The 25,318-nt window shown below is 38.9% G+C and overlaps 2 protein-coding genes across 3 annotated transcripts in view; one reads left to right on the top strand and one right to left on the bottom strand.

Annotated features, from left to right (window-relative positions):
- Positions 1-25,318, top strand: part of CMSS1 (cms1 ribosomal small subunit homolog) — a 248,011-nt gene that overhangs the window by 61,546 nt on the left and 161,147 nt on the right. The gene's annotated exons all lie outside the window — the stretch shown is intronic.
- Positions 1-25,318, bottom strand: part of FILIP1L (filamin A interacting protein 1 like) — a 91,069-nt gene that overhangs the window by 57,411 nt on the left and 8,340 nt on the right. The window contains exons 3-4 of the mRNA XM_074897981.1: positions 23,850-24,023; positions 16,628-16,806 (exon numbers count right to left, since the gene is read on the bottom strand). Coding sequence (XP_074754082.1) covers positions 16,628-16,806; positions 23,850-24,023 — 353 coding nt within the window. The remainder of the gene's footprint in view (positions 1-16,627; positions 16,807-23,849; positions 24,024-25,318) is intronic.

The raw sequence follows: 25,318 nt of genomic DNA, 5'->3' as shown, positions 1-25,318 counted from the left end.
AAGACAGTGTGCTTTATTAATTTCTCCATCCCTGGAGAGCTTATTGAACACTAAACAAAACGTCTCAGAATGTAACTGATTGAGTGTTTTAAATTATTCTCTTTTTTTTGGCTCTTGGCCAGCTTCTCATTGCAGAGGGCTATGGCAAACAAAACCTGTAATTTAAACTGACAATGATAACACACAGTTTATTCTGCTAGCTCCTCAGCTCAGAGGTTTTGTAAAGTAAACATTCAAACAAAGCTCAGGTTCTTAATTAAACACATTTTGTAACTCTAAACTCAGCTAAACAGTTAGAAATCAAATAGTGATTATTTTTTTTCGCCTTCCCATGAAAATGTCATTAGATATTTTTCCTTTGCTGATAAATAGGGATATCCCAACTTTAATAATGAGAAGAGACAGCAGTAATCTTTTTTTTTCCTTCTCACATTTCTTTTTTTTAATCATGTGGGTTTAGCACCAATTTCCTAACTGTTTTATCTTTTCCTACCAAGTGTATCCTTGTGAGAATTGACGCAACTTCCACCATACGTTGCATATCTGCTTATCGCATTCGACTTGCTCCACACTCACACTGCACAATGGAAGTTAGTGGGCTTCTATAAAATCTGTAATTTCCAGTTATTTCTGGGATTTTGTTGTTGGCTTTATTTTTTTTTTCCCATGTGCTGAACTCATTTTCTTCCAAAAGGGTGTTTGTTCTTCCTTAGGACCTGAAATGTGAAGTTTGATTGTGTGAACAGAAGTAGGACGATGAGAAGTCTGCATGGGCACACGCAGGAGATGTGAAACAGTGGAGCTGGGTCAGAGTCAGTGGTCAACACCAGCACATGAGGGAGAGGTGCAAGAAAGTCCTGCAAATGATTGTGTTTATAAATGTAGTAAATAGCCCAGTAAAGATTTATCTTTCTAATTGCCTATTCAAAGAGAGGTTACAGAAAGGAGTGGTGACTCTAGCTGAGCTCTCTATAAGTGAGGGATTCTGGGCCATGTGAAAACACCTGCCTCCAGCCAGGTGAACAAAGCTGTCCTTAGTGCTTCTCCATGGACAGTGCTGGGAGCTTCGGTGCCTGCCTCGCCATGGAGGCATCCAGACCAAGTCCCTTACTTTAGACGTCTTCACCTCTGAGCTGAATCACGCCTTTAATGTCAAACATGAAACAAAGTTTGCTTCTGAACATAATTTACAGCTACAGCTGAAAGCAGAGAGAGGAACATGGGCACTAGGAGGGCAAAATTTTCTCCCTGTTAAGTAGGCTGACTAAAAGGTAAGGTAATACACCTACTAGAAGATAGTTTGGATACCTTGTGTAAGAATTGAGAAACAGAAACTTTATCTGAAGAGAAAGTGAAGGTTAGGTTTCTTTTTGGGCTGCAACTAAAAATCAGTATTCCTTATAGAGCTTACGTCAAGAACCAAGAAGGAAATGAAATGGAGTGATTTTAGTACTGAAGTAAGGACTTGAGGACAGATGGATCAAATAAACTGACTTTAAAAAAAAAAAAATAACCAGTGCAGAGTGCATTCATAGGAGGCCTGCTTGGTACATGGTTTATGAACTGTAACACCTAGTTGTATGTACTCTCTTGTTTTGTGTATTTGTCCTGAATGCAATCACGGTGAATAAGTCTTGGCACCAGTAGTGACTTATGGTGCTGTGTCAGCATTCCATTTCACATTTGAGGAAAGTGAGGTGTTTGTGTTCAGTAAGGAAGTATAGTGACTTCTTCAGTGTTATACAGCAAATCATCAACTTTTCCCTTTCCCACTGTAAGCAAACAAGGTAACATAAGGAGAAGTTTCTTGAAGAATTAAGGTAGAGGTCTGGATGCTACAAGAAAATGGAATGGTGTTTAAATGGTTCAGGCTGGTCTTTTTCTGCATTCATTGTCTCGATGTCATCTTATATTGGGGTCCAAGTAGTCCTTTGTCCTAAATCTTGAAGTCTTAAACATTCATCATATACATTTTGCCTTTTTTTTTTTTTTTGGTGTGGATTCAGTTGAAGAGGACTTGTGATATGTTCTCTCCAGCTTTTTTAAGATACGTGTAATTGGAGATAATATTAGTATTTTTCTTTTTAAAACAAACAACCTGTTTTCTTCTTGGAGGTAAGAGAGCTTTGCTTTACTGGGAATAATTTTTAAAAGCCTGACTGTTCCAGTGAGCTCAGCATGTGCATTCCTCTCCCCATCCTTGCAATGGACTGCTGCATGTCTGAATGCATTGGCAAGTCTGGCTGAAGTTCTTTGAGAGGGTGAAGACAGCATGCCTGAGCTCTTCTGAAGTTATGACCCCACATACTAGTACTTATTTCTTGAAAATTGTATGAAATATTTCATTAAAAATATCTTCAGGAGATTTGCACATGCGTTCCTGTAATCCCATTCTTCTATTTTTAGAATGAAAAAGAGAAGAAAGTGAAGATTTGTGATGTTCTACAACTGTCAAAATACTCAGCTTTTGCAATAGTGAATCAAGATTCTGATTTTACTGTTTCATTGGGGTGCAGTAGCTGTAGGTAGCTGTTTCCATAAGGCTTGTAAAAATGGCATTATTTGCTGTGGAAAGAAGCTGTTTGTATAGTGAAACAGAAAGAATTATGGAAGTTTCCTAGCTGGATTTTTTTTTTTAGTGTCGAATAATGTGCTAGCTATGAAGCTTTCCCCCGTTAGGATGAACACAGAGTTTTTCTGCAATGTACTTCTCTCAAAGTCAAACTAGACTCTTGCTTAATATCCTGGACACTAGAAGATACCCTTCAAGAACCCTACAGGCATTTCATAACTTAGAGGTTGTCACTTTTTTCTTAAATTTCATTTGAAATTAGCGGAGGGATGAGAAAATGGGATGATCATGGATAGGCACACAGCCATAAGAAACTCAGTTAAAAATTGGCCTTTGTAAACATCTATTTCAAACAATCATAAGTAACTAGTCAGACCCTTGAGTTGCACATCAAAGTGCATGAAAAACATACTCATGCTGGGAAAGGGGTAAATCAGCTGCTCACTTAGCCTTGCTTAAGTGCAGATACCAGAATTAACAGGAGGATAGAAGGGCAAAGCATTACTCAATTTAAGGACAGATGGGGGAGAAGAGGAGACTTGGCACATGATCCTGCTTTCCTCTCAGCTGGCTGGATATTTCGTGTTTGCCTGATATCTGCCAGTTCTCATCTTTACTGTAGTTTCTTTTAACTAGTTAGTGAATCAAATGAATTGGTCTTGACTTCTGCTTGAGTAATTCCTTGAATCTCTTGTAAAAACCAGTGTTGCCTCGCATTTCTCTGGCTTTTTTAAGGAAGGAACTTCCCACTGACTAATAGTTCATCAGTTTCTCATACATGCTCCTTTAGAACACTTAAGTACTGTTTGGGCCTGGTAAGGTGCTAGTAAGCTTATTGCTTTGTTGGACAAATTTGATCTAAAGCTTCTTCTGCTATCAGTTCAGCTTCAGATGGCTTCCCAGACTTTCTCCATAAAGGGAGGCTAATGTGAAAACCTCTTTGACTTCCCAAACAGTGGAATCCAATGCTGTCAGGGAAAACACAAATGGAAAAGAACTAAAGTTGTAGCAAATGCACCAAATTAATTTTATGCCTCAGTGTTCAGAGGAGAAGGATGTCCAGAGCAATTCCATGTTCTCCACTTTGAGTAGAATGCAGACTTCCCACTTTTAATGGATGGATTTTAACATACCAGCATTTCTATTTCTTGATGTTATCACTGTTTGCACATACTTTTCCTATTAAGCTGTCTTCGTATGTAATTTATTTTAATTTGTTGTTAAATTGCTTAGTTGGCTTTAGGGAGAGTATTTTAGTCGCTTTTGATTTGCTGATATACATTAACATGGACTCTGCTTTGTAGGTGCTGTTAAATTGTTTATTTACTCTTTTAGATGCTTGATTTAATTAAGTTTCCAGTGGTGTTATGTGCTTACCCCACTTAAAGCTCCATACGATAGTTGTTTTTTGTTTTCTTCCCTCTTACCTCAAACTGGTTTTGAGAACTTAGTAATCTCTTGTCTTTTCAATATTTACACTGTGGACCACTTCATGACTCTTGTAGGAACAAAAACCATAACTTGCTCCTACTATTGAAATTTATGATTAGATGCTTTACAAAAAGTTGGAGTATTTAAATAGTTATTCTCTGTTATTCTCTAGTGTGGTGTTTATTCAGCATATAAAAATAACTGCAGACTCTCCTTATTTCTGCCCTTTCTTCCTGTCATCATTATGTGGTAAGTGTCATTATTTGGGGTTGATGGTCAGTAGTCTAGCATTTGTATGATTGTCTCTTTGTATATGAACTTCAAATCATAGGAAGTCTGGAAATGCTTGTACAGACTTAAATACATTTGTCTTATTTTGCTCAGTCTACTTTTCTGCTTTCCTTTTTTTGTTACAGCTACTACATCAGCATAATTATTTCTTTCATTCTGATTTTAAAAAAATATCAATAGTATTCCTCTGGTTTTTTCTCACACACTTGGAGAAGCACATTGTATCCATGTTCACATTTAAAACTAGACAGTCTAGTTTTTATTTTGGATACTTGGACTTGGATTTGTATAGGAGCCCTTGCACCCTTGTACTTTGGCTGTCTTTTTTTTTTCTTCAAACTCTACTTGGTTGAAATGCTGTTTGGTTAGACAGAGCTTTGCTATTTTCTGTCAAACTTCATTAAATAATGCTTTATTTCCAAGAATACAGAGTTTTAGTGATTGCATCCCTAATTGACGTGTCATCTGAACTGTTCATGCCTTTGCACCTGCCAACTTTCTGAGTTTAAGCAGTCTTCATCTTAATTTTGAACTTAAATACCAGCAGCCTGTTTTTGTTTTATTTTAGGTAAAGTTTATGCAAACTATTTCAAAAGTCTTTCCACAGTCTAATGAAACCAAACCCTTTCTTCCTGCATCATTGTCTCAACTACTTACTGAAATAATACTTTGCTGTCTGAACCTGTACTTGGGTACTAGGACCATTTCAAAGATGTAGCTGTGGAGACAGTCTTGTCGTCAAATGGCTAAAAAGCTAATTTTGTCTCCAAGCACTTTGCAAATTCCTGTATATGTTGTTATTTTTATCGTGAACAGCTCCTTCTCTGTTTTCTCCAAGAAATGCTCTGGATGCCTCCTGGGTATCATAAAACCAACTCTCTTTGCATTTAGTAATCAGAATACCCAAGGGCAAGATTGTGTACACTGTTTTGAGACTCAGATCTTTGTATATGTAAGCGTTAAACTATATTTTTTAATGAAATGCTGGCAGTAGAATCTGAAATGGTATGAAATTAGCTTAATTTTAAGATTGGTTACAGACAAGAAATTTAGACCAGACTAATCTTAAAATTTGATAATATTTATAAGCATATGTGGAAAACAGCCTGATTTATATGATTCTTGTAAAATAAATGTTTTGTTTCATGAAACTAGTAGAAGCTCTGTTTGGAATGATGCCTTTTCTTTCTTTTCATCTGAAGTTAATAGCTAAAAAAGATGGGAATTCATAGAGGTCAGGATCTTGAATCTGTAAGGTACATTCCTCTACTAAAACTCTATTGAGTTACACACCGTGCTGTGGATGCTCACTATTGCAAGAAATTATGGTCTCCAGAATGGTATTTTAAACCTCCTTACCCTTTGGTAAACTGAGGGCTTAGCAGGCAAAATCGTCTCAGTATTTGTGCCCTTTTATAGGTTCAGTACTGTATATTTTGATCATCTTTTATTTCTAGGCTAAATACTACACTGAGACATAAAGCACATACAGTTGATAACAATAGTCTTTACGGTCTTTTCAGGAGAGTTGAACTATATAAACTCTGGGTTTACTTCTGGCTCCCTCAGTCAGAGCTACAGTGTTGGCTGTTACATTGTGTCCAGAGACCATGAGAAAACTGGGTTCTGCACCAAAGGTGATCTATATAGGGCTGATATTTCAGTAAGAGTTGTGGATGACTAGCAATTAATAACATGGATTTATGGATGTGGTGCTATATCACAATGGTGAAGCTTTGATGAGCCTGTTTACAAGGTTCTTTGAGTTTTAATATAGTGGTTGTCATCAAGTTTATTTACAATCTATAGTTTTTATTGGCTATACTTAAATCTCGTCTATAAGGGTTTAAAATGTTTATAGCAAATTTAAGAGATATAAAACGTTAAGTAACTTTATCCACTGTGTGTGTTTATCCAAATATGTCATCAAACTTCTCTGTTTCCCTTTTAGAAGGCCAGTTAGGGACAGACTGACTCATTCTCCTGTCTGACAGCATGCAAAGATATCCAGCGTTTAGCTGGCAAGACTAGTGAAAAAAAAAGGAGAATTGTAGGATTTCAGGGAGTGTGCCTGGCTTCTTAGCTCCCCGCTTGGATGTAAGATAAAATTTTCAAATGAGAAACATGTGAAATCTTGTCTAAACATTTGAATAAATGATGTCCCAATTTCCTGATGATTTAAATGTGAATTGCAGGGTCTGAACATTCCTAAAAGTCATCTTAGTAGTCATAAATTTATATGTCAGAGTAAGGTTTACAGTGCTAAGAATTTCTCTGATAAGCCTAAAATTGTTATCAGACAAATCAAATAGAAGGGAGAGGGGGGGTGCACGGTCTCCATTTCTGCTAGGTTTTATTTCCTTTGCCACAGGATTGTCTAGTTTTGTTCAGTTTTTTTCCCAGGTTATGAGGAGGAGGGAGGCTAGCATAACGTGTAAGGAAGTGCAAACTGAGAGAGTAACAATTATGATTGACTGAAATGGAAGGATAGTTCAAGAAACACCGTTTAGTTACCTGTAGCCTGATAACGCTGGGGGAGCATGCATCTATCCCCAGTGACTTGAAGATACTGTGGATCAAAGTGCTGAGGCTAAGGAGTTTCCCAGTCGTGTATGAGACAAGACTCTCTGACTGGTTTTAAAAGTGAAGAGCTCTGTTCAAGTTGCAGGTTTTCAATCAGTTCTCATAATTTCAAGCAAAATGTGTAACTTCAAGGGTATTGGCAAGAAGTAAATAAGGCGTTTTTCCAAAGAGCAGTTGGAATGATTTTTCTTTTGCAGTCCCATAACCTGGTGCTGTCTCCTGAAGCTGCTCGGAGTGTCTTGGGCAGACAATAAGAGCAGACCTGTGCAAGGTATATCTTGTCAAGCTCATAGTCATGTTTGAAAACAACCATGTCTGTGGACTCAGTGAGTTTCCCTTCTCCAGCACTCTTGGCAAAGGTGGAGTCATGGAGAAGGTAACTGGTACTAGGCCAGATTTGGCAAACATAAATCAGTTAGCTGTCTGGGTATTTTCAGTGTTATTGTCCCTTTGGCACTTTTCATTTCCTATTTTTGGCAGGAATAAAAACTTTTCTGTGGCAAAATACTTCCCCTTTCCCCTTTCAGTAGCTAGATCACTATGACCCCATCACAACCGTTGGATTGGTGCGTTGATTTTTTTTATGCTTGAAAATTAATGTTGGTGATCAAGTGATACTTGAAGAGCCTTTTGTGCTGGAGCCTTCTGTTGTTAGTGTGTCTGTACAAGCTCTAGCTTTTACCAGTCGTGTTCTGCAGCACAGACTTTTCTGTGGGAACGTGAAGGGACTCAATAAGTCTCTGCCTGCTCAGTCTTTGGAGTTCCTGCAAATTGTGCCTCACAGGGGCCGTTGTGTCATGTTTTTATCCCAAGGGGTGTGCAGTGGAAACCTACCAGGGAAGGGGAGTGGGCAGTTCGCTGTTCGGAATCATCCTTAAGCAGCAGACCTTGCTGCAGCCCACTCAAACTCTCATCTGAGGGTTTTATCTGCTATGGATCTCAGCTGGGTTTGTATCTGTTCCAAAATGGGTGCCTTAGGGTTCTTTCAGTCCTAGCCAAGGCTGCAATCTTTTGACAGAGTAACAAACCTATCAGGAAGGACTCTGTTGAGTTGTTAAAGAGAATGAATTATTGACTGAATAGAAAAGTATAATTTTATTTATGACAAGCCAACTTTTATAGAACAGTTCTACAGGGATTGAGACCTTTCTGTATTCTGGACATTTGAAATGAGAAGCAGAATTGTCACCAGTATGTTTTGAGAACAACCCTCTGTTCCCGGGGATGAGACTAGATGATCCAGTAATTTTTCTTCTATCTGCTTCCTATTACTCCCATTTCTTACTCTGACATCCATCTGCTCTGTCCCCTCCAACTGGGAGTCTGAAACAAATTTTTAAAATGAAGGTTCTTGTATCCTTCTCTACCTTCTAGTTTATTTCTGGATTTATACATATTCTATGGCCTTTTTCCAATCTTCTTAGCAGAGAGGTTCAAATATTGCACATACTTTTTCAATGTGTTCACACTTTGGTCCTTAGACACTAAACAGGTTATGTGTTACCTTGTCCAAGTGTGCGGTGTTTTCCTGAAAGGTTATACAGGATGCATTTCAGGCTCAAGAAACAACAAAAAAATGTACTTCTGTGACAATGAAAACTATCACGCAAAAAGATTTTGGTGTTTAACAGCTTTTTCCAGTAATCTGTATTCTCCGCAGATTTAGTGCTACTGATTTTCTTGTTTAGTCTCTGTTCAAAATTACTGTCTTAGCACAGAAACGGAGGCTGTGACTTTTTTTTTTTAAACTTCAGTCTCCCATGCGTGCTTCTTTCATATGTGTGTGCAATGCTCAGATTTTGTAGCTGGGCATAAATGTGTTGAAGCTCATAGTATGCCATGGGAAACTTGGTTACGAGTTTAGACCTCAAGGTCCTGGTAACTGATGTGTGACCTGCATGCTCAGTTCTCATGGCCATTTTTCTCTTGCCTGTTCTTAAGATACAAAACTAATTATAGCACATAGAAGTCACTTAAATTTTTCTTCCACAAGAAATATCTCAACTTCATTGAGGTATCTCCTCTTCCACACTCAAACAGGAGTATAACTTTTCCCATACCAATAGTTTGTTCTGGAAAATTGCGGTAGTGTCAAACGTTCTATCTTGGAGAACAATTTTTAGATCTTTTGGTCTGTCTGATGTTGTGTGTTTTCTTTTCAAACTCCAGTTACAAAATCCTGTGCCAATTTCTCCCTCTCACAGCCCCACCCTGTAATGAATCAGAAGTGCACCGTGTCTTTTTTTGGTCACAGGTCTTGGTGCAGTCATCTGCTTCTATTGTTGCTTATGATTAGACTGGTTATGCTGTACTGCACACGGAGCAGTGCACTCAGTCTTATTTGGAAATGTAAATTGGTGACTAGAGCCAGGGCCCCATTACTGAGGACAGCACCTCACCATGAGCATATTTGGCCAGTGCTTCATCCTTGCTGGTCACTGGTTATGTTCCAAACAGAGTATATGGAGTTGGTGTTGATTTACAAGCGCCATAAATATTCTGGGGCTCGCCAGCTTAGCTAGATCATCTTTCCCTTTGAGCTCTGACATATGGTTAAAAGTGCTGACCAGAGGTACCAACAGAGTGGTTTCCATGATCATCCCTTTCAGGAGAATTTATGTCCTTTTGCAGAGAGGGCATATGACAATGACCTTTGCTTTTCCCACTCATGAGGGGAGAGAGGGTAGCAGTGTAGGAGAAGGTCGTTTGAAGGTTTTCCTGGTGTCCTCCCTGACACCAAAGTACTCAGTGATAGTATTGGTTGCCAATTGTGATGGTGTGCCTGAAGCAGTGAACAGACATCTTACGTGCTCAGAATTTAAAAAAAAATAAATATGAGCCCGACTTCTCTCTGTCATTCCACCAGTGTCAGTGGACTTGAATGAGAAATGGTTATCACCTATATCTTGCATCTGCCTGCTGATTACAGTAGGTGGAATAATTTATAATTGCACCATGGATCTAGAGAATTTCTCAGTTGTGTTAACACTGAGATGACAGTTGTGTTTCCTTTTGTATTATTCTTAATCTTTGTTTTGAATAAACATAACGTGACCTTATTTAACAGTTGGAGGTTTTCTATTCCCTTTGTTAACCTGGATTCTATAGATGTATTCATGTTGCGATAAGGTTTTCTAACCCTCTATCATGCACAGAAACTGTTGTAGGACTCTGAATCTTGACAAGGATTTGATTTCACAACATCTGTTGAAAGTTATGTAGTGCAGTGGTACGTAGTTTTTCACGTACAAGCATGAGGTAATTAATCTGTGTACATCACTTCCTTGAGTCTGTGTTCATGCCTCAGTGGTATTAATAGTGGGACTGTCCCATCAGGGTGTAATGTAGAGTAAGAATGCTAATGTTTTGCTTGTGGTAGGTCTCTCTTATTCACCTACAGAACACTAGATACCCATGAAAAAGGTTAAATGTACAGAGATCTGGCATCCATTTCACAACTTGCGAGACATAGTCTCAGGCATATGTAATATATATAACTCATTGCCAGAAAGCTAAAAGGAAATGATTGCATTTGAGTACAATGCAGTCTACAACAATAGTTCAGTGTGCATGAAATTAGAAACTGCTGGTAACACATGTAGAATAAATAAGTTGACAGTGTTTATTTTTGCTGTAGCTTTCTATAGAGATAAGATCCTGCTTCTTATAATATTTAATTGGCTTCATTAAGAAAAACAACAAATATTAATTATACCCACTATTATGGAATATTAAGTTTTCCAGAACTGGGCATGCAATATATTGTTACTCTAATGTGTGAATGTGTCAGGATTAAAGTACAGCGGTGTTACACTGACAACATACTAACACACTTCGCCTTTTAGCTGAGATGGTTCTTTCTCTCCCTGATGCTTTGTCCCAGTTTTCAAGCACTTCTCACTTGACCTCCTATGTGTAGCAATTACTTTCATCTGACACTTCAAAAAAAACCCCACCAACAAATCACGTAACCTAGAGTGCTCAGTTTTATGAAATCACATTTCTTACCTATTGAGTACTTGAGCGGTATTATGGTTTAATTTTGGTACATTTTTAGTGGTATGTTTAGTCCATTTAATAACATTGCATGAAAGGGTAAGAGTGTGCTGTGAAGGTACACAAGAGGAAATGCATAGCCTTAATGCAGTGATGAGAGTCCATCCAGTGAAGAGACATAAAGGGGTAGAATAGCTAGTGTGGAAATGGTAAAAAAATAGTTTTGAAGTGAGGGCCTGGAAAAGGATTTAGTTATTTGGTTGGACAGAAACATAGACAGGAGTGGTTGTTGTGGGAGGGGGTTTTTTGGTGTTTCTTTTTAATTTTATTTTTTATTTTCTTGGAGGTGTTATGAAAAAGAATTTGTGAGACTTAAATGTAGAAAGTCTCAGGTAGAAAATGTGCCTGTGTATGACAGGATGAGTAACAAGCATTGTGACTTTGTTACCCCAGTTTTAAGAACTGAGGTATTAGCGAATCTTAAGGAGGAAGCCAAGGGCAGGGAGATAAAAGACTGAGTTCCCTTCTGGCCTCATGGAGTTGGGGAAGATGGCACATTGCTCCTAAATGGTGATATTTGTTGTGATGGTGGTGGTTGGAGTAGACTTGAGTTAACAGCATAGAGATGATGGCTGGCTTTGAGTTTCTATGAGGGTAAGCACAGAGAGTAAATGGATAGAGAAGACCTAAAGAATAAGACCTGTGGGTCCTACGGACAGAGCAGGGGTGGACAGTGAGAAGTTTCCAACTCGGAGTACACTGTGGTAGCAGAGAAGTGAGTCCAGCTGAAGTCACAGAAACTCTGTGTGGGTAAGGTGGCAAGATGTGCTCGAAGCTCATTTGTGTCCAAAGCAGCCAAAAGGTCAGAGGCAGTGAAGGTGAATGAGGGTCAGAGGTTTGCCCGAAGGGAGGTTACCCAGCCTTTAATGAGAGCAGTTTCAGCTGAACATGAGGCAAAAGCCAGACCAGAATGGTGCCTACAATGAAACTGGGGGAGAGGGTCTACTGGTGACAGTGGCAAAGACTGTATCAGGAGCCCAGGCAGAGTCACTGTCCCGTGGGGTCTGCAGTAGTCAGCTGGGCAAGGGGCTTAGCAACCTGAGGGGACTGTGAAGTTAGTCCTGCACATGCAGCAGGCTGTGCTGGAGACCTCCAGAGATCCCTTCTAACCCAGATCACTCATCTTAACTGACCAACCTGGAGCATGGGCAGCAGTTGGAGTAACAAATACAGCAGTTGGTGGTGGTTTGTTAGGTGACAAACACTACAGCTGTGAGACTTCTGCAGGTTATGTTCCATTTTTTTATGCTTGGTGAATGCTGACTCCTTGGATGGGTATAACTTTTATCTTAACACTGAAAAAGCCTTTTACTTGATGTTTTAAGAAGTGTCGGATACAGTGGAACAGAGTTTGGTTGGCTGGCTTAGGTTTTTTTTCTCTTGCTTAGGGTGTAAGTAATAAGTTTCCGTTTAGGAAATATTTATGTTATATGTAAACACCTGTGTTTGCTTCACCTTTGGACTAGGGTCTTTATACAACCTTTGTGAGTGTGAATTCAGAGATAAAACAATGGCTTTACTCTCAACAGAAAAAAACTCATCTTGGTAAATGTTCCTTAAACTAAATATCTTACTAATTGCTGCTATACCAACCTGCAAAGTTTTTTGCTAATAGTTGAATTCCTGTGAGCACCGTTTATCATAACTGCCTTTAAAAATCTATTTGCATTGCTTATTAGTAAACTGCTATTTTTTCTGTCCTGTTTGACAACATTCATTTATTTAGCTGATGTATCTTTTGTAATAAAGCTTTACCCTTTGTATAGTTGAGAACCTATATAGCACACAGAAGGTTTGAAGATGGGACACAGCTGTACACTGGGCAATTTCTTCCTTTCTTCCAGTTTAACCCTCAGGTACCGGTGACTGGTTTCTTCCACTCATATGTTCCTTTCCTTTCAGTATTCAGAAAATGGGGAATAACTGAGCTTATATATTATTTAAAACTCCTTGAGATTTTCAGAGGAAAAGGTCTGTGTAAATGCTAATCATTTTACTATTTTACTATTCTTTTTTATGTCTGGGGTGGAGACTAATATGTAAATATGGAAATGCTTGCATGCATATGGCATGTGTTTTTCAAACTGGGAACATGCATATCTTGAAAGCTTTCTGGTTTCATATTTTAGCTCTGTAAAATGTTTTTGAAAATAGCAGCTTTTATTATTTAATGGTACTGAAAAAATATGGGAGGTGGATAAATATGTTTGAACAAATGGGTACATCCTCAGGTAAGATACAGTGGAATCTGCATTTGAATGTAAAGTATTCCTAGTCCTTAATCCTGCCCTCCATCCCCTAACCCCATGAGATTCAAGACCTTCTAAACAAGCTCAATGGTTTTTATGCTATGATTCTTCAGGTGCATCTAGTCTCTGTATTTAGCTTCTGGAGGTTTTTTACATTCCTGTGAGTTTGGGTGCTGCTATTTCTTTTGGCTCCAGCAATGGGAAAATAAAATTTTCCCTCCTAGATTCTGGTAGGCTTGGTCTAGTACTCTACCATGTACCTGTAGTTTGTGTTCCTGTCTAAGCTGCACACACATACACAATACAGTTCCTGTTTAAGTGCAGGAAAGACCTAACCAGTCATTGCACATCAGCCTCCTTTTCTTCATGAAACTGTTCCTTATCTCTTAGGGGTTTGTAAGTGGCTCCATGCTTTAAAAGTACATATCTGTGAAGATGAATAAATATGATGATAGCAGCATGATTTCATTATTCTTTTACTGGTAAATGTCTGTTCCTAAGTATTGAGACTCTTCCATTTAGGAGACCAATTGGTCTGTTAACTTCAGCAAGACTATGGAGGATCAGTTTTGGCTGGCATCAGTAAAAGCACTTAAAATGCCTAAAGGGTTAACATTAAATGCTAATCCAGTTCTCATATCTAGAAAGCTGTTGCTAGTCCTGTCATAAGCTTAAACTCCCAAGTCTGACAATGTACAATTGCTGAGGCCAAACTTAGTCTTTTTGCCTTGGCTATGAAGTCAAAGGGATTCTCAAACGATTAAGGTGTGAAGAGTTTTTACTGAGTCAGTGAAGATTTCTAATGTTTTGCATGATCCAAGCATGTTTTTTAAGTCTCTTAATGAGATTTGTCATGTATGAAGGGAGGAAGGCAGCAGAAAGGCCCTAGAGATGGAGGACTGCCTAGTTTTTGTACAACGTGATCATCTGACAAATTAGTTAATCGCTAAAATTTTCCTTTAAGAATTCTTCAGTTCTGTTCTTCCTGAGCACATACGTAAGAAAGAGGAAATGCTTTTTCCCTGCCTTATTTGCAGATATATTCAGAGTTATATGTAAGAGTTGTATCTGACTGATAGTTTCTTTATTCTTCCTATCAAGAGTAGTTTTTAGTGCTTCAGCATCACTGTCTCATAACATCTAAGTTTTTCTCATTTTGACCACATAATCATGTATTATTCATGTACTTTGGCTTGCATGCGAGGATGTCTTTAGCATATACAGTAGCCTTGCTCTTTGATAAAAGCAAGATACTGTTTTGACTAATTGAATGGAAGTTGAGGTTCTTGCTTTGAAACTGAAATACTGTTAAGAATGCTCTATACCTTTCCACACTTATAAGAGAATACTGCTTCTGGCTGAAGAAAGAAGACTGATCATTGATGACTACTTACTGCTTTTATAAACTTAATTTTTTTTCAAATTGAATTAGGGGGAAGCAAAATTTCTTTTGTCACTGCTTTATGCATTAAACTTTTCGTAGAGTTCTATTTGTTGTTAATTCAAATGCAAAATTCACATCCTGAGAAGATTTAAATTGGACTTAGGTTTTTGAAATGTAAGCAAAGGCCACTTCCTATGGATGTGTGTTCTGAATGTCCGGTCAGGCAGGCAAATGTAGAAAGAGCTGTGCCTTAACTTGCCGAGTGTTTTTTTGGTTGTGAGGTTTTTTTTGTTGAGTTTTGTTTTGGTTTGTGTTTTTTTTTGTTATGGCAGGCAATTGTGTGGAGATCTTGATGGCGACATTACTTGGCAAACATTTTGGAATCGGCTCAACATGTGACATCACACCCCCTTAAGGTTTTCCACATAAAATACGTCCTCCAAAGAAAATACAAAAATTGTGACTTAATCTGAAATCTATTATTACATCCTCTAAGGTCTCATTAGGCACCTCAGTATTTCCTCCAGTCCCCCCCACCCCCCCTTTTCCAGGCAGATAGACTAAATGTTACAGATAATTGTGGTAAATGTTTTATAGTTTTCTTGGAATTAATATGGAAGAGGGACAGGGAAGAGAGTTTTAATCCCATGTCTACCCTGTTTTCCCAAGGGAAAAAAAAAAAAAAAAAAAGACAAGGACTCTGCTTTCCTGTGCAGCTTTTCAGGCCACGTGAGCACATGTCTGATGTAACATTTTGCCACTTCTAGCAACTGTAGTTGTTTAGCTCTGTCTCAGATGAGCGTCTCAGTTTTTGAGAAGAGCACAGCAGAGATGAAAACTTCATCTCATATTTTGGTTCCTGATATGATGATGATTCACAAAAACAGTTCTTAGAGAAAAAAGTCAGTCTGTGCCTTGTGGGGGGACTTTGTATGTGCATTTCTGTGTGTTCCTGTGCTTGTATGCATCTGTATAAATTTTCCTGAGCAGCAAAGAGTTTTTTTTTCCCCCAGCCTTTTTAATTGCAAACCCTAAATATGACTGTGTACTCAGCGGGAAGCATATGTGCTATCTTTGATAGACCTGCAGGAGAGAGGTGTAGTGCGAAGGGTGAACGCTGCCAGGATACGTGTAACATGATGTTACACAGACAAAGCAGAGGAAGAATTATCTATGCATAATATGAGTTTGGAATAGACTTGACGTTCTCACACCCAAACATTTCCATCTGGAAGCTGTTCCTAAGTGAAAGGAAACAGGACAATATTCTCCTATCTTCTGGAGTAGCTACCCAGGGAATAGGAAATGTTCTTTGGTTTTTTGGTTGGTTTAGTTTTGTTTTTTTTTTTTCCTTAGGTTGTGTTGAGTTTTACTGCAGACTCAGAGAAGTAACAGTTCAAAGTACCTTTTTAAAGACAGTAAATGACATTATTCTTCTGAGAATTGATACTGAAGCCTTCACACTGTGCTTAAACAAGCTGTGGTGCATTTAGATTACACTTACAGTTCGATTTATGGTTTTTATGCCAATCTTGATATGAGAACTTTAGGGTGTTCTTATTTTCAAAGCCTTCTGTGAATTGTCCTCTGCCTTTACTTCCTCTCTCTGTATTTCTATGGTCTGTCCAAACACCACCTACTTTTCTCATGTCTTTTTCTTTTGCCATCGAAGGCTGCATGCCTGATTTCATATTCTGTTACTTAGATGCTATAGTGTACACTGAGCATCTTAAACGTGTTGAAAGGCTCACCTTCTTCATGTTGGTTGTGACTTTACACATTAGTGTATCTCCCTGTATTCTCTGTAGTGTAACGTATCTGTCATCCTGCAGCAGTGCTGAAGAGTCTGCCAACCATTTGACCTGTCTGCCTGCTGATGGAGATGTAGACACTACTGTTACTTAGGAGTCATTAGTCATCTTTTCACAGCTAAACTCCAAATATACAATTCTGCAAATATTTCCGAGTTTTAGTGGATGCAGAACAAGAAAGAAAGCAGACCCTTAGATGTAATGTTAAATTTTAGGTATTTCTTAGTACTATAGCAAGAGGTAACCTTACCTTTCACGTTCTTGTTCCAGTAAGTTTGTAAACTCATCGCTTTTTTCCATGTATTTGCTGTGCTTCCTCTTCTCTTCCTCTAGTTCATACAGTGTCTGTCTGTGTGATTTTTCTACCAGTAGAAGTTGCTGCAGCATTCGTCTGTGAGTTTCTTTCTGTTTCTCTACAACTTTATCAAGCTACAAAAAAAAGCAAAACCTCCTGAAGTCTTTTGAAACTTTTACTTGCTCAGGCTTTCATTAATGAAAGATTTTGAGACACTTTATAATATAAAAGGCATTTAATAGCCTAATGGCCCAGTCCTTTTATATGTGTTTGAACAGGGTTATTTAGTTCTGTTAGTCTTTCTGACAAATTAGAAAAATAAAATGTTACTGTTTTTCAGGACCCTCAGTCACCTTCTGTTCCTCCTCCTGCCGTGACTGATCCTCAACAGCTACTAATTAACGGTTAGTGTTTCCAGGGCTGCGCTTTTCTCGTTGATCATTGTGGTAGGAAAACAGATGTCTTGGCAGAAGAAGCCTCTGCTTAACACAGTAAACGACTGGCTTTTGGTTGAATAGAAATAGCTGCCTCGTTTGTAGCTGCATAAGAAATGAGAACATTGAATTGTATTTGTAATGTAGACAGGTAGATCAAAAAGCAGCTTTCCTCTGTGTTCACAGTAAATACGTGATAGAACCAAGAGTAGAAAAGAATCCTTTCTCCTGTGCTTACTCTGAGCATGGCTTTGGGTTTCTGGAATGAACAAGTGCTGAATTTTGAAATAGTTGGAAGTATTTTTATTTAACAGTGGCATTTGTGATTTTCTTCCTCAAATTTTGCATGTTGTAAAGGTGTTTGTCTTGCAGATAGCACCTCTGAGCATCAAATTCCCTCCTCTTCCCCAAGATTTTCTGCTGAGTTTCTAAACATTTTTATGTAGTGCTTTTTAAATTCAAATAATCTATTTTAAGTTTTGGTAATAACTTAGTTTTTCTAAAACACAGAGATATTGGCATAACTGTTCACTGGAGTTATGCTGTTAAACCAAGTGATTTGCTCAGAGTGAAAGACAACTGTCACTCTGAGGATTCTCTTATAATTTTGAATTCAGCATGTGACTGAGTTACACAAGACTATGTATGAAACCAGAAGGGCTTTTCCTCCTTAGGCATTACTGATCTATCTGAAGTTCCAGGAGGGATCACTGGAGGCCATTTAACAACCTAGGCGGAGTCTATATTTGTGAGAATCTTTGTTCCCTGCTTGCTCCCTTTCCCTTGTGGAGATTGCCTCCCTCATCAGGTCAACACAACAATCCTTTTTGGAAAAGAGAATGTTAGAGCTCAAAGCCCAGTGCCTCCTTTGAACCACAGTCTATTCTAGTAGGTCAAGCTGCTTTGCAGTGCTTAGCTCTATTAATAGGGAAGAATTCACAAATGGGCAGTGTGGGAAGCAAGGTTGGTTCTGGTTCTCAGATGTTTCCTCCACAAGGAATTTCATGTGCCACAAGAAACACTGGGGCTTCAGATTCTTAGGGCCACTGCTTATTTTGGGCAATTTAATTCCAAGGACTATGATTAATTATCTTTTCCTCATGATTATTCTGGTTTGGCCAATAGAAGCGATGACAAGAAGAGCTGAAATGCTTGAACATGAGTTTCTTGAATGAGTGAGAATACCAGCAGTTTCTACGTGGGCTTCCAAGTCTCCCACTGCTTACCTCAGCTGCTTTTTAAGCTTTATATATTCTCTTATGTTTCTCCTAAATAATTGGGGGGCGGGTTTTGTGACACTGCTATGAATAAGGAAAAAGGAACTCTTGACAAGTCTTCAAATATGGTTTGAGTCCAGAATATTCAGAAGTGTGAACCATTTTGACAATCACCTGTTCTTTCTGCTTATGACATTAGAGAGCACCTTTCCTTTGTGACATACCTGAACTCATTTCATGCATGAGCAAAAAATGTAAAGAAACTTGTAACTGCCCCTTTTGGCTGTTTTGTCATGCTCTTACAGCAGATTGTTATGGGTTTTTTTCATCTCGTTTACTCATAATTTGCACACTTTTACACCAGCAGGGTCAGTGCTTTCTGGAATCATGATCCTGAAGTAGGACCTCTCTTGGGAAAATGTTTCTTACCTAAATCCTTGCATCTGCAAGCTTTCTCAGTGACTAAGTGCTGCCTTATGCAGTAATCTCTTGCCTGTGTTTTCTGTGTCTTTTACAGAGGTTGAAAACTGAATTGCCTTAAAAGGTCAAGTTCAAGAAAACTGGTAATTTTTAATTTTTCCTCTCTCGCCCTTCTTCCACCAGAAGTGGAAATTTCAAAATTTGAAATCTTTTGTTCAGCTACTAGCTTACCAGAAATAGAGAATTTTCAGGATCTTTTACAGCCCTCCTGCCCCACCAAGATTTCAGAGGTGGTTTTGGAACAGCTATTGCACAGATGCTGAAACACCATCAACCGAGTTTCTGATCCTTGCCTTTTCAAAGGTCATGCTGTCAGGTGAATACATGCTGTTGTTGGAAAAACAACCTGCCTCCTGTTTTTTGATGAAGTTCTGATGCAGTGCTGCTTGCAAGTATAGTCCTGTCTTGCTTAAATTGGTATGAACTGGGCATCAGCCTTGCATCATAGTGCTTGCTGGCCTCAGCTCTCAGTGCAAGGTCAGGTGGGGAAGAAGGCAAAGGTGTGAACTTGTGATTTCTTTTGGCAGAGAGTCTCTGTGGATGGGGTTAAGATAGTAAAGTGATGTATTTCTATGGGTTGGACCACCCCTTTAAAATTATGTGTAAGAATCCAAGGGGATGTGTAAATTGCTATCATAAGCAAACACTGAAATTTCTGGCTACAAGCTGATGATGAATGCAATGAGTCCTGTTCCCAAACATGTAAATGCCTGATGGAGGTGAGGGTTAGTCATCAGCACAAACAACATGAACAGAATAGAAAATAGTTCTGCTTCTGCACTGTTGGGTGTGGAGGACGTGGGACCTGCCAGCAGTGTTTGATGGATTCAGTATATTATGTTGGTTCTAGAGTGTTTGTTGAATGGCTACAAGAGGTGAATTCAAGCAGCATGTATGCAAGAAGAAAAGTAATAACTCCAGGTTTTTATTTTGCAGTTCTTAATGAGCAGTGCCAGTGCCTTTGACTTCACAGTTGTGCTTTTGTCAGTGTTGGGCTTAGCAGTTTGGACTACAAACTGGGGTTGGGGTGGGTGAGGTGTGTATTCAAGGCAGGAAGGTGGAACAAGGAATTTGAAAATCAGTAAAAGATCAGTAGTGTCCTGGGGAGACCTGCTTACATGGTAGGGTAAGAGAGACAAGTAAATAAGCTGCTGCATCAAAGCTGCTTTCATGTTGCAGTTTTCTTCTGTCGCTCAGACTGGAATATGCATTCAGGTTTTCTTTTCAAGAATGCTCTCAAATTGGCTCTACCATGAACATTCGCAGCTGGAGTGTGGCTGTTGTGGTTGAGGAAGAGGTGGAGAGCGAGACCTCAGGATTCCACTCGAGAGAGGAGGGAATAGGTGCTGGGCCTGTCTCCTGGTGCAGGTGAGTGATGAGAGAACTGAGGAGATAGCAGAGCCTACACCACAATTAATGCACACTTGAGATCTACATGTAAGCTGCATAATGGGTATGAGCACTTGGCCTTGTGACACTTGTGTGTGTCACTGTGCAGCATTACTCTCCCTCCCTGCAGGACTGAGCAGGGCAGAGTCTGGTTCTGGGTTGCTGTATTCCTGGGTGGTTTGTTTGGCAGCTCTGTCGTGTCCCTCTGAGATAAGGGTGCTTCCCTGGGGAGCAAATTTGACACTCGCATTTTCCCTGTGAGATCTCGTCACTCGCTCCCATGTATCCACATAAGAGAGAGAAGCTGTGTGAGCCCCTGCTGGTGTGAGAACCTCGCACAAGAGCAGGTCTCCAGCAGCCTCTGGTTCTTCAAATTACTCTGTCCAAATGCTAAATCTGTGCATAAAGAAATATCCATTTGTATGTGTACACACAGGTTAACTCAGCATGTGTAGTTCTTGGCTAAAAACTGCAGAGGACTAATAAGCAGCAGTATAAATGTCTTCTGTTGAAAATTAAAGTGATAAAATCTTAAGTGATTTGTTGTTTTGTTCTGTCTAACCATATGGGCTTTTTGCTAGAATTAATACTTGAACATACTGTACAATACAATGGAAAATAAGAGGCATGGTCTTACGTAACTGTGAATAGTTCAGCAAGCAAAAATTCACAGGAATTTAATAGTTTAAGTATATTTTGCCACCAACTCGTGTATAAAGTCAAACTAGGATGGTTGTCTCATATCCATTACATTGGAACTGAACTTTCCATCCTTCTCCTTTTAGACTATTCCATGTTTGGTGCTGTGGCAGAATAAAATCTAGGTTAGTTATATTTCTTTATCCAAAGTTCAGTGAAATAATATTTCTGTTAATAATATCCTCATGGTCATTGTTTATAAATATATAATCCCAAGTTTAGGATTACTGGACATTATGGGAATAGTTCTTCCCTTGTCTTTTTCAATCCTAGCTGAGCCAGATTTCCAAGTGGGTATGAAGGTCTGCTTTTCCTGAATGCCACGTTGTTAACATTAGTGTTTCAGTCTCTTCCTAGAACTAACTTACTGGTGCCCCACAGCTCTCTGTTGGCAAGTTGTGAGCCACACTTGTAAGACGTGAGGGTGCAGTTGGACATACTTTGTTAAAAGGCTGATGAGGATGCACCTTTCCCTGAGTTGACTGGCACTGGGATTTTAAAAATGGATTCAATTTTGAATTACCCTTGATGGATGCAGAACACAGGCTTTCTTCTAGTTTTGGTGCTTTTAGAGGGTTCTCAAAGTGGTAGGAGGTATTGTTCATCACATTTCAAACAGTGAGATGCTAGATTTGTCTTTTTTTAATCTTTGACTGTGTTATTGGAAGCTGGGGAGAGTTAGAAACCAGAATTGACTTTCTAGTTCCATGAGGGTTTGAAACATGAGAAAAAAACGCCATAAAATCTGCAGTATCTTCCTCTTTATCTCTCTTTTCCTACCTCACCTTCTGTGATAGTTTTCAGAGTATTTTTAAAAGGTTATTTATTTTTGAATCTGGGAAAATGGTTCTTAGGTTGTTATTCTGTATTTACTAGAATGTTGAATACTGTTTGTTTTCTATTCAAGAGAAGTGGCAATTGATCTGAAGCCAGATTTTTTCATGAGTAACTGACTCGATCTAAATTTATAAACCATGCAAAGATGGAAAGCTTTTCAGGCCTTTGTGTCAGAAGCAAAACCAAAATAAAAGTCTATTTTCTTTTATGCCCCTTTAAACATAAAATAATTCATTGTATCCTCAAGTGTGAGAAATAGTAAACTGGCATTTGTTAGGCTGAAGAAAGAAATAGCTGCAGAGCAAATTTGGCTGAAAAAAAACCCTCTGCTTTCAAAAAACTAAAAAAAATCTCCTTATAGCCAAGGAAGACATTGGTTTGGTCTGTCACACTCTTCATAGTTTTTGTAGAGGAAGATGTATTATTATTGTTTTCTGGTTTTCTACATCTCTTCACCTATGAATCCTGTTCAAACAGAGTAAAGCTACCCAGTCACCAAATTTTCTCACTACATTCTTAACCAAATTTGCCAAGAAACTCAAAGTTTAGGACAGATGAGTGAGTTGAGAGAACATTAAAGGACCAGTAATCAGTCTTACAGATCTCCTCTGAAATTCACTGTATTCTCAACTGAGTTTTAGGAAGATCTTCTGTGTGTTCAGGGCTATAAAGCTAAATTGTCATGGTGAGACACACAAACTCTGGAGGAACTGGATCAACAGAGGTTTTGTATGCAGATACGAAGGTACGTTGTCACGGTGGCAAGGGGGCAATTTAAATGGTCCATTCCCTACTTTATGGCCTATTCCACCTCTCCCTTGGTTTTTATAAACATTTAAAACATGCAAACAAAACCTAAATGGATCTCTGACTTAATTTGGGGGGATTTTGAAACTGAAATTGTGGAAAGCCTGCCCATGATGGCATCCTTTAATTTACCGACATAGGAAGTGTCAGCAGTCCTTCTAGCCTTTCTGTGGCTCTCAGGATGTTTACCTTTGCCTTTTGGAATTGCCAAATCCAGTGGTGTTAGAAATCCTTTCTCTGCCATTAAGTGTAAGAAGGAAAAAACATGTATAAACTTACGTAAAGTAACAGGCTGAACTTATGTTTTCAAGCTTTTTTGGACTGCTCTTCAGATCATTTCCACTTGTGCTCAGAGTTTCTGTGCCATAATGCCACAATGTTCTGAAATAAATTCACCTCCACAGTTGAACTTTATCTGTTTCAGATTATAGCCAGAGATTTTAACCTTTGACCCTCTGAAATGAGTGTTGACCTTTTGCCTGACATAATTTTCTCTGAAATGAACTCTGTATCCTTAGGTTTCCTCTTCAGAAAGCTTGGAAAACACTTGGTAGAAGAATTTTATTTCTGCTTTTATTTTTATGATGATTATCTATACTGAGCAGTATATTAAAAACTTTATCTAAATTCAAGAGGAGACACTTGGGGGAAAAAAGCACATATTCTGATTTGAAGGGGTTTTAATATCCAGTGATTTGCGTTGCAGGGCAGAAATGAAATTCAGATAACATTGTTCAGAAAGTATGGCTGCTGCTGCAGTGTCATTAAACTAAAGGTTATTTAGGTATCATGTGAGAATATTAGATTTCTGCCTGGATGAAGTTTCTAGTGAGAGCTCATTACAGCAGCCACTCAGACCAAGCAGGTATACCCATGACTCCCCCAGAATGAGTGGGGGTTTGGGGTACGTAAAGGCAGAGAGCTGTGCCGTTACTGATGGATGGGCCCCTACCTGCCAGCGATAAGATGGCCTTCGTGAGAGGTGTCTGTTTCTATGGGTGTGAGTTTGGATAACAGAAAGGGGGGGAAAAAAAAAAAATAAATATGTCAAAACGAGGCTGATTATCAGAGTTTGAGTTAGGCAAAATCGTGTCTGCCTGTGTTTACAGCCCTTAGTGTCAGTATCAATGAGGATCATTAAATACCTGTTTTTATTCGGTACCCTGCTGGACTGTGGCCTGTATTCTGATGTCATTTACACTCATGTTAGGTTCTAGATTTAGAGGTCATTTGCTTTCTTCCCCTGAAATCAGTGAGATATCTTCTTTTGAATTTGGTGGGAACTATGGTTAAATACCAATTACGTGGTCATACCTCTCCCATTGGCTTTTCGTAGACATCTTCTTGCCATTGCTCAGCCTTTGTTTGAATAGCATCTCGCTGGAGGGCCTCTAGCACCTTCTTGGGAGTAACAAAGCCATACTGGGCTTCAAGCAAAGCTAAGTCAATTTTTTCAGCCTTAAGTACTCCTATAACTTCATCTTGAGCCTGCAGAAACACAAAGTAGAGTTTTATTTTGTTAAATTCTATATGTGTATTTACAGGTTAGTGTTCTACTAAAAACCTTTTTTTTACATGCTCTGTATGTAAACTGCCCCACAATAGTAACATGAGACAGTTAAAAAGCATGAGGGAAGTATTAGTCTTTGTATTTTATTATTTCTGCATAAACTCCAACATCTTCAGAACGCTCACCAATGCTGAAGTACTTTGTTAGTGATCAGATTGTGTTGCTGTTTCTGGACCAGTGCATAGCAGTCGCAAAACACCATTTCAGGGCAAAGTGTGTCTTGTGGTATTAGAAGTGCATTTTAAATTGTTAGTGCAAGATGTTAGGATGGTTCTTGAAGTCTGGAAGCGTTGCACATTCTGTATATTCTGGGTGCAAAGGTGGCACCTGTAGTTGAAACCCAGCTGGGATGGTGTGCTGCTGCTGTTACACTGGGCTGGTTGAGCGGTGAGCGCAGGGAGGCAGGTGCTGTGGCTGTGTGACCCTTCGCAATGCGCATTCTGAAGCCAGGCAATAATGGCAGCTCTTTAAAACGAGAGTAATTGCTTTCAAAGCTGGCAGTGGGGTCCTGTGTGCGTGTGTATATGTACGTACACATGCATGTATGAGACCATGCCTTATCTGTTCATAGATGTGTAGCTGTGCACACACTCACGTATGCGCCCTCAAGTATAAACAACCTTGTAGCATCAATTTTTTTGGAAGTAACTACTGCAAGGGTATTCTCAATTTTTGAGTGCATGCTAAAAAAAAAGTATCTTAAAAGAGAATGATTAAGAGAAGATGGCATTATCTGCTTGGCCAAAAATCATTTAGTTTCAAAAAGTATAGCCTAAAAATGTGCGTTGTACTTTTCCTTTTTTAACGTCACTGCATTTGTTTCATTAACCTTATGAAATATCTGATGACATCCTTTTACCACAGAGTAGATACAATATGTTCTCAGGTACGTTTTCAATAGGTTGTTTTATGTATGTATTTCAGAAGATCTTGTGCAAGGTGACAGGTGCACATACCTTTTTCCTATCATACAGCATTGCTCTCTAAGTCCATGCTCCATAACAGAGAACCATGCTGTAAGTATCTCCAGTATTTGAACTGACTTATGGATTCTCTTTGCTCTTTAAAAAAACCCACAAAAAAAACAAACCACCAAGAACACTTTGCTATAGGGGACAGAATACCTGCTGTGAATATTGCTAATTGTCTCAAAGTCCCACTTCTAATGATAATATTCTTTCATGACAATATCTGATTGCACGTATGTTTCCAC

This window comes from Athene noctua, chromosome 1 (genome assembly GCF_965140245.1).
Source record: "Athene noctua chromosome 1, bAthNoc1.hap1.1, whole genome shotgun sequence".
In the NCBI taxonomy this organism is placed as follows: domain Eukaryota; kingdom Metazoa; phylum Chordata; class Aves; order Strigiformes; family Strigidae; genus Athene; species Athene noctua.
Note: the sequence above shows the minus strand (reverse complement) of the source record. Positions and strands in the feature narration are given on the sequence as shown.